The sequence below is a fragment of the Lampetra fluviatilis genome, chromosome 68 (genome assembly GCF_964198595.1).
Source record: "Lampetra fluviatilis chromosome 68, kcLamFluv1.1, whole genome shotgun sequence".
In the NCBI taxonomy this organism is placed as follows: Eukaryota; Metazoa; Chordata; class Hyperoartia; order Petromyzontiformes; family Petromyzontidae; genus Lampetra; species Lampetra fluviatilis.
Window position 1 is genome coordinate 2,403,559 of NC_136342.1, and position 10,000 is coordinate 2,413,558.

The 10,000-nt window shown below is 60.6% G+C and overlaps 1 protein-coding gene across 1 annotated transcript in view; it reads left to right on the forward strand.

The window, feature by feature from the left end:
• The window catches only part of GNL1 (G protein nucleolar 1 (putative)), a 40,195-nt gene that overhangs the window by 1,827 nt on the left and 28,368 nt on the right, over positions 1–10,000 (forward strand). Inside the window, exons 2-4 of the mRNA XM_078883093.1 lie at positions 934–1,243; positions 6,449–6,594; positions 9,707–9,858. Coding sequence (XP_078739219.1) covers positions 934–1,243; positions 6,449–6,594; positions 9,707–9,858 — 608 coding nt within the window. The remainder of the gene's footprint in view (positions 1–933; positions 1,244–6,448; positions 6,595–9,706; positions 9,859–10,000) is intronic.

Below are 10,000 nucleotides of genomic sequence, written 5' to 3' on the forward strand. Positions count from 1 at the left end.
CCTTTATATGCGTGGCGGCTAGAGTCCTCTCGTCCTCTGGCTTGAGATGGCTGCCACCTATGGGTCAGATGATTGCCTGCCACCATTAAGCAATTGGTAATTAAATAAATAAATACAAATTTCCTAAAAAGTGTAAAGTTATGGAAAAAAAAATGTTCACGGAAATAAATTGTCACGCACAACGAGTCTGTGTGCAAAATGTCAGCTCGATTGGATCACGGGAAGTGGGTTCAAAAACGACCGAAAGATTTGCACGGTCGTAAGCGCGCAAGCAAGCAAGTGAGTGAACTTAATATAAAGGATTTAAAAAGGCTATCCCCCCCATGGTGTAGCTGTTGCTCACCCCAAGCTAAAGATGCTCTGATACGCGTGGAATTGCCCTTGTGATGTTTGCTTTTTAAATCCTTTATATTAAGTTCGCTTGCTTGCTTGCGCGCTTCCACCTCATCATCATCCTCCTCCTCCACCCCCCTCCTCCTCCCCCTCCTCCCCCCCCTCCCCCCCCCACCTCCTCCCCCCCTCCTCCTCCCCCACCCCCCCTCCTCCCCCACCCCCCCTCCTCCCCCTCCCCCCCCTCCTCCTCCTCCCCCTCCTCACCCCCTCCTCCTCCACCTCCCCCACCTCCCCCTCCCCCCCCCCCACCTCCTCCCCCCCCTCCTCCTCCCCCACCCCTTCCCCCACCCCCTCCTCCTCCTCCTCCTCCCCCTCCCCCCCTCCTCCTCCCCCACCCCTTCCCCCACCCCCTCCTCCTCCTCCCCCTCCTCCCCCCCACCTCCTCCCCTCCCCCCCTCCTCCTCCCCTCCTCCTCCCCCTCCTCCCCCCCTCCTCCCCCTCCCTCTCCCCTCCTCCTCCTCCCCCACCTCCCCCCCCTCCTCCTCCCCTCCCCTCCTCCTCCCCCCCCTCTCCGTGTCTCCGCCTGCGACGTCCGTGCAGGTGAAGGTGACGACGTCTCCTCCCCGTCGCACAGCCGCAGCGCCAGCCGCGACCGGCCCGCCGGCGGGCACCACCACCACGACGACGGCACCGGCACCATCACCATCACCGTGCCGGGGCAGCGCCGCCTCCGTCGCCACGACGACCACGACGGCGGTGATGGCGGTGATGATGGCGGTGATGATGGCGGTGATGGCGGTGAAGGCGGCGGTGAGCTCCCCCCGCCGCGTGGCCCGGCACGGCTCGGCGTGAGACGGATCAACGAGCAGCCGGTGGAGGATCGGCGCGGTGGACGGCACGACCCCAACAGGTGCACGCTGGGACCTCTCTCTCATCTCTCCCTCTCATCTCCCTCTCATCTCCCTCTCATCTCCCTCTCATCTCCCTCTCATCTCCCTCTCATCTCCCTCTCATCTCCCTCTCATCTCTCTCTCATCTCCCTCTCATCTCCCTCTCATCTCCCTCTCATCTCCCACTCATCTCCCTCTCATCTCCCTCTCATCTCCCTCTCATCTCCCTCTCATCTCCCTCTCATCTCCTTCTCATCTCCCTCTCATCTCACTCTCATCTCCCTCTCATCTCCCTCTCATCTCCCTCTCATCTCCCTCTCATCTCCCTCTCATCTCCCTCTCATCTCTCCCTCTCATCTCCCTCTCATCTCTCCCTCATCTCTCCCTCATCTCCCTCTCATCTCCCTCTCATCTCCCTCTCATCTCCCTCTCATCTCCCTCTCATCTCACTCTCATCTCCCTCTCATCTCCCTCTCATCTCCCTCTCATCTCCCTCTCATCTCCCTCTCATCTCCCTCTCATCTCCCTCTCATCTCCCTCTCATCTCTCCCTCATCTCTCCCTCATCTCCCTCTCATCTCCCTCTCATCTCCCTCTCATCTCCCTCTCATCTCCCTCTCATCTCCCTCTCATCTCCCTCTCATCTCCCTCTCATCTCTCCCTCTCATCTCCCTCTCATCTCTCCCTCATCTCTCCCTCATCTCCCTCTCATCTCCCTCTCATCTCCCTCTCATCTCCCTCTCACACTCATCTCCCCTCTCATCTCCCCTCTCATCTCCCTCTCATCTCCCTCTCATCTCCCTCTCATCTCCCTCTCATCTCCCTCTCATCTCCCTCTCATCTCCCTCTCATCTCTCTCTCATCTCCCTCTCATCTCCCTCTCATCTCCCTCTCATCTCCTCTCATCTCCCTCTCATCTCCCCTCTCATCTCCCTCTCATCTCCCTCTCATCTCCCACTCATCTCCCTCTCATCTCCCACTCATCTCCCCTCTCATCTCCCACTCATCTCTCTCTCATCTCCCTCTCATCTCTCCTCTCATCTCCCTCTCATCTCCCTCTCATCTCCCTCTCATCTCCCTCTCATCTCTCACTCATCTCCCTCTCATCTCCCTCTCATTTCCCTCTCATCTCCCTCTCATCTCCCTCTCATCTCTCACTCATCTCCCTCTCATCTCCCTCTCATCTCCCTCTCATCTCCCTCTCATCTCCCTCTCATCTCCCTCTCATCTCCCTCTCATCTCCCTCTCATCTCCCTCATCATCTCCCTCTCATCTCCCTCTCATCTCCCTCTCATCTCTCCCTCTCATCTCCCTCTCATCTCTCCCTCATCTCCCTCTCATCTCCCCCTCATCTCCCTTTCATCTCCCTCTCATCTCCCTCTCATCTCCCTCTCATCTCCCTCTCATCTCCCTCTCATCTCTCACTCATCTCCCTCTCATCTCCCTCTCATCTCCCTCTCATCTCCCTCTCATCTCCCTCTCATCTCTCCCTCTCATCTCCCTCTCATCTCTCCCTCATCTCCCTCTCATCTCCCTCTCATCTCCCTCTCATCTCCCTCTCATCTCCCTCTCATCTCCCTCTCATCTCCCACTCATCTCCCTCTCATCTCCCTCTCATCTCCCTCTCATCTCCCTCTCATCTCCCTCTCATCTCCCTCTCATCTCTCACTCATCTCCCTCTCATCTCCCTCTCATCTCCCTCTCATTTCCCTCTCATCTCCCTCTCATCTCCCTCTCATCTCCCTCTCATCTCCCTCTCATCTCCCTCTCATCTCCCTCTCATCTCTCTCATCTCCCTCTCATCTCCCTCTCATCTCCCTCTCATCTCCCTCTCATCTCTCACTCATCTCCCTCTCATCTCCCTCTCATCTCCCTCTCATCTCCCTCTCATCTCCCTCTCATCTCCCTCTCATCTCTCACTCATCTCCCTCTCATTTCCCTCTCATCTCCCTCTCATCTCCCTCTCATCTCTCTCATCTCCCTCTCATCTCCCTCTCATCTCCCTCTCATCTCCCTCTCATCTCCCCCTCATCTCCCTCTCATCTCCCTCTCATCTCTTTCTCATCTCCCTCTCATCTCTCTCTCATCTCCCTCTCATCTCTCTCCTGTTTCTCCGCTCTCCTTGTAAAAAAAGGTGTCAGTTTTGTTGCCAGATAGAAGGGCAAAAAAAAACAATTATCAAACTGAAGGCAGCCCAATGTTTTCATGGAAGAATTTGAGACAGACGCCATCCAGGCATCCACTGTACGCCCGTCCTTGTGGAAGAGGCACGTGGATGACACGTTCGTCATCTGGCCACATGGCCGACCGGCTCTGAACCAATTCCCCAAGCACATCGATTCCATACACCCAGCCATCAAATTCACCATGGAGGTCTAAAACACATTCCTCCTGCGGAGGGAGCTGGTAGGAACGTCGGGTTGCTCGGTCAATGGCCTGCAGGGTCAACGGCCAGGGCGTGGTGTATTCCGCGAATATGCCCGACTGTGAGGGCGGGCACAAGCCGGCGTGAGCAGGTGAAACGTTGAGTTTTATAAGGGCACCACGGGGTGAGCAGCCCCTCCCCACCCAGCCCCTCCCCTCCCACCCCCAGCCCCACCCTCCCCACCCAGCCCCTCCCCACCCTCCCCTCCCCACCCTCCCCACCCAGCCCCTCCCCACCCTCCCCACCCCTCCCAGCCCCTCCCCACCCAGCCCCACCCCTCCCACCCCCCACCCAGCCCAATCTACAGCAGCAGGCATAGTCAGGGTCGGGATCGAACCCACGACCTCCTGCACACCAGGCGAGGTAGTTAACATTTCCTAGCCACCGTGATGATGATGATGATGAGAGACGCAAACTCCTCTGTCTCCGAGGCGGACGTCTTGGTGATTTTGATTTCTGGCCGTGGATGGGCTATGGGTAGACGCGTGTCTCCCCGCATCTCCCCGCGTCTCCCTTTGTCTCCCCGCGTCTCCCTTTGTCTCCCCGCGTCTCCCCGCGTCTCCCTTTGTCTCCCCGCGTCTCCCCGCGTCTCCCTTTGTCTCCCCGCGTCTCCCTTTGTCTCCCCGCGTCTCCCTTTGTCTCCCCGCGTCTCCCCACGTCTCCCTTTGTCTCCCCGCATCTCCCTTTGTCTCCCTGCGTCTCCCCGCGTCTCCCCGCGTCTCCCCGCGTCTCCCCGCGTCTCCCCGCGTCTCCCCGCGTCTCCCCGCGTCTCCCCGCGTCTCCCCGCGTCTCCCCGCGTCTCCCCGCGTCTCCCCGCGTCTCCCCGCGTCTCCCCGCGTCTTCCTTTGTCTCCCCGCGTCTCCCCGCGTCTCCCCGCGTCTTCCTTTGTCTCCCCACGTCTCCCCGCGTCTCCCCGCGTCTCCCCGCGTCTCCCCGCGTCTCCCCGCGTCTTCCTTTGTCTCCCCGCGTTTCCCCGCGTCTCCCCGCGTCTTCCTTTGTTTCCCCGCGTCTCCCCGCGTCTCCCCGCGTCTCCCCGCGTCTCCCTTTGTCTCCCCGCGTCTCCCCGCGTCTCCCTTTGTCTCCCCGCGTCTCCCTGCGTCTCCCCGCGTCTCCCCGCGTCTCCCCGCGTCTTCCTTTGTCTCCCCGCGTCTCCCCGCGTCTCCCTTTGTCTCCCCGCGTCTCCCTTTGTCTCCCCGCATCTCCCTTTGTCTCCCCGCGTCTCCCTGCGTCTCCCCGCGTCTCCCCGCGTCTCCCCACGTCTTCCTTTGTCTCCCCGCGTCTCCCCGCGCCTCCCCGCGTCTCCCCGCGTCTCCCTGCGTCTCCCCGCGTCTCCCCGCGTCTCCCCGCGTCTTCCTTTGTCTCCCCGCGTCTCCCCGCGTCTCCCTTTGTCTCCCCGCGTCTCCCTTTGTCTCCCCGCATCTCCCTTTGTCTCCCTGCGTCTCCCCGCGTCTCCCCGCGTCTCCCCACGTCTTCCTTTGTCTCCCCGCGTCTCCCCGCGCCTCCCCGCGTCTCCCTGCGTCTCCCTGCGTCTCCCCGCGTCTCCCCGCGTCTCCCCGCGTCTCCCCGCGTCTCCCCGCGTCTTCCTTTGTCTCCCCGCGTTTCCCCGCGTCTCCCCGCGTCTTCCTTTGTTTCCCCGCGTCTCCCCGCGTCTCCCCGCGTCTCCCTGCGTCTTCCTTTGTCTCCCCGCGTTTCCCCGCGTCTCCCCGCGTCTTCCTTTGTCTCCCTGCGTCTCCCCGCGTCTCCCCGCGTCTCCCCGCGTCTCCCCGCGTCTTCCTTTGTCTCCCCGCGTTTCCCCGCGTCTCCCCGCGTCTTCCTTTGTCTCCCTGCGTCTCCCCGCGTCTCCCCGCGTCTCCCCGCGTCTCCCCGCGTCTCCCTTTGTCTCCCCGCGTCTCCCCGCGTCTCCCTTTGTCTCCCCGCGTCTCCCTGCGTCTCCCCGCGTCTCCCCGCGTCTTCCTTTGTCTCCCCGCGTCTCCCCGCGTCTCCCTTTGTCTCCCCGCGTCTCCCCGCGTCTCCCCGCGTCTCCCTTTGTCTCCCCGCATCTCCCTTTGTCTCCCCGCGTCTCCCTGCGTCTCCCCGCGTCTCCCTGCGTCTCCCCGCGTCTCCCCGCGTCTCCCCACGTCTTCCTTTGTCTCCCCGCGTCTCCCCGCGTCTCCCCGCTCCTCCCCGCGTCTCAGTTTGTCTCCCCGCGTCTCCCCGCGTCTCCCCGCGTCTCCCCGCGTCTCCCCGCGTCTTCCTTTGTCTCCCCGCGTCTCACTTTGTCTCCCTGCGTCTCCCCGCGTCTCCCCGCGTCTCCCCGCGTCTTCCTTTGTCTCCCCGCGTCTCCCCGCGTCTCCCCGCGTCTTCCTTTGTCTCCCCGCGTCTCCCCGCGTCTGCCTGTGTCTCCCTGCGTCTCCCCGCGTCTCTCCGCGTCTCCCCGCGTCTCCCCGCGCCTTCCCGCGTCTCCCCGCATCTTCCTTTGTCTCCCCGCATCTCCCCGCGTCTTCCTTTGTCTCCCCGCGTCTCACTTTGTCTCCCCGCGTCTCCCCGCGTCTCCCCGCGCCTCCCCGCGTCTCCCCGCGTCTCCCCGTGTCTTCCTTTGTCTCCCCGCGTCTCACTTTGTCTCCCCGCGTCTCCCCGCGTGTCTCCCCTTTCTCCCGCGTCTCCCCGCGTCTCCCCCTCCCTCTCCCCGCGTCTCCCCGCGTCTCCCGTGTCCCCCCTTTCTCCCGCGTCTCCCCGCGTCTCCCCGCGTCTCCCCGCCCTCTCTCCATGTCTCCCCTTGTCTCTCCCCCACATCTCTCCCCGCCCCCCGCCCCACCCCCCAGGTACCGGCTGCACTTTGCGCGCGAGGGGCGGGACGAAGTGGAGCGCAGGAAGCGGCTGGCGCAGCAGCAGCCGCTGCTGCCGCTGCTGGCGGGCGACCCCACGGCGCTGGAGGTCACCGTGGACACCGCCTACCCCCCCGGATCCGGTGGGGCACACGTGACAACCCACACGACCCCCCACGACACCCAACCCACACCCCCACGACTCCACACGACACCCAACCTATGACCCCCACGACCCCAACCCACACCCCCACGACTCCCCCACGATGCCCAACCTACGACGCCCACGACCCCCACGACCCCAACCCACACCCCCACGACCCCCACGACCCCAACCTACGACCCCCACGACCCCCACGACCCCAACCCACACCCCCACGACCCCCACGACCCCAACCCACACCCCCACGACCCCCACGACCCCAACCCACACCCCCACGACCCCCACGACCCCAACCTACGACCCGCACGACCCCCACGACCCCAACCCACACCCCCACGACCCCAACCCACACCCCCACGACCCCACGACCCCAACCCACGCCCCCACACCCCCACGACCCCAACCTACGACCCCCACAACCCCCCACGACCCCAACCTACGACCTGCACGACCCCAACCCACACCCCCACGACCCCAACCCACACCCCCACGACCCCCACGACCCCAACCCACACCCCCACGACCCCCACGACCCCAACCTACGACCCGCACGACCCCCACGACCCCAACCCACACCCCCACGACCCCCACGACCCCAACCCACACCCCCACGACCCCAACCCACACCCCCACGACCCCCACGACCCCAACCCACACCCCCACGACCCCCACGACCCCAACCTACGACCCGCACGACCCCCACGACCCCAACCCACACCCCCACGACCCCCACGACCCCAACCCACACCCCCACGACCCCCACGACCCCAACCCACACCCCCACGACCCCCACGACCCCAACCCACACCCCCACGACCCCCACGACCCCAACCTACGACCCGCACGACCCCCACGACCCCAACCCACACCTCCACGACCCCCACGACCCCAACCCACACCCCCACGACCCCCACGACCCCAACCCACACCCCCACGACCCCCACGACCCCAACCCACACCCCCACGACCCCCACGACCCCAACCCACACCCCCACGACCCCCACGACCCCAACCTACGACCCGCACGACCCCCACGACCCCAACCCACACCCCCACGACCCCCACGACCCCAACCCACACCCCCACGACCCCCACGACCCCAACCCACACCCCCACGACCCCCACGACCCCAACCCACACCCCCACACCCCCACGACCCCAACCTACGACCCCCACGACCCCCCACGACCCCCCACGACCCCCCACGACCCCAACCCACACCCGCACGACCCCCACGACCCCAACCTACGACCCGCACGACCCCCACGACCCCAACCCACACCCCCACGATCCCCACGACCCCAACCCACACCCCCACGACCCCCACGACCCCAACCTACGACCCCCACGACCCCCCACGACCCCAACCCACACCCGCACGACCCCCACGACGACGATCGCCCCTCTCCGTTCTCATCGTCGCCCTCAATCCGTTCTCTGCTTCGAGATTTGAAGCTTTCGTGACTGCAAGGATTCACACTCTTAGCTTCATTTTAATTTTATTTTCTACCCACGCGACTTTACCGAAAAAACCTAAGAGTGTGAATCCTTGCAGCCACGAAAGCTTCAAATCTAGAATTAACACCCTCTACGGGGAGGAACTTCACCCGTCTGTTTTTATTACTTTTATTAATTAAAATTTTATTTTCTACCTACGCGACTTTACCGAAAAAAACCTAAGAGTGTGAATCCTTGCAGCCACGAAATCTTCAAATCTAGAATTAACACCCTCTGCAAGGAGGAATTTCACCTATTATTTATTTTCTACCCACGCGACTTTACCGAAAAAACCTAAGAGTGTGAATCCTTGCAGCCACGAAATCTTCAAATCTAGAATTAACACCCTCTGCAAGGAGGAATTTCACCTATTATTTATTTTCTACCCACGCGACTTTACCGAAAAAACCTAAGAGTGTGAATCCTTGCAGTCACGAAATCTTCAAATCTAGAATTAACACCCTCTACGGGGAGGAATTTCACCTATTTTTTATTTTTTACCTACGCGACTTTACCGAAAAAACCTAAGAGTGTGAATCCTTGCAGTCACGAAATCTTCAAATCTAGAATTAAAACCCTCTACGGGGAGGAATTTCTCCTATTATTTATTTTCTACCTACGCGACTTTACCGAAAAAACCTAAGAGTGTGAATCCTTGCAGTCACGAAAGCTTCAAATCTAGAATTAAAACCCTCTACGGGGAGGAATTTCACCTATTTTTTATTTTCTACCTACGCGACTTTACCGAAAAAAACCTAAGAGTGTGAATCCTTGCAGCCACGAAAGCTTCAAATCTAGAATTAACACCCTCTACGGGGAGGAATTTCACCTATTTTTTATTTTCTACCTACGCGACTTTACCGAAAAAACCTAAGAGTGTGAATCCTTGCAGTCACGAAAGCTTCAAATCTAGAATTAACACCCTCTACGGGGAGGAATTTCACCTATTTTTTATTTTCTACCTACGCGACTTTACCGAAAAAACCTAAGAGTGTGAATCCTTGCAGTCACGAAAGCTTCAAATCTAGAATTAACACCCTCTACGGGGAGGAATTTCACCTATTATTTATTTTCTACCTACGCGACTTTACCGAAAAAACCTAAGAGTGTGAATCCTTGCAGCCACGAAATCTTCAAATCTAGAATTAACACCCTCTGCGGGGAGGAACTTCACCTGTCTGTTTTTATTACTTTTATTAATTAAAATTTTATTTTCTACCTATGCGACTTTACCGAAAAAAACCTAAGAGTACCATACTCTGCTCTGAATCATTCTCTCCCCTGATTCATTCTCCAATCCCCCCCCCCCCGATCAATTCTCTACTCTGAATCATTCTCCCCCTGATTCATTCTCCAATCTCCCCCCCCCCACCCCCCCGATCAATTCTCTACTCTGAATCATTCTCCCCCTGATTCATTCTCCAATCTCCCACCCCCACCCCCCCGATTAATTCTCTCCTCTGAATCATCCTCAATTGTCTCCGAATCATTCTCCACTCCACTCAATCAATCTGCACTCCACAACTGGTGAAGTATGGTCAAATAACCACCCCCCACCCCCCCTCCCCCACCCCCTCCTCCTCCTCCACGCGCAGTGCTGGACTTCCCGTGCCGCCCCCCCTGGACGTACGCCATGACGCGTGAGGAGGTGCGTGCCAGTGAGGAACGGGCCTTCCGCTCCTACCTGGCACGGGTACACGGGGCCTACCCTGCGGGCAGCCTCAGCTACTTCGAGCACAACCTGGAGGTGGGGCGGCCACCTCGTGTGTGACGACGACCAACGTGTGGCCTCGCCTGACCTCGCCTGACCTCGCGCGATGACCCCACCTGACCTCGTGTGTGGCGACCTCGCGTGTGGCGACCTCGTGTGTTGGCGACCTCGTGTGTGG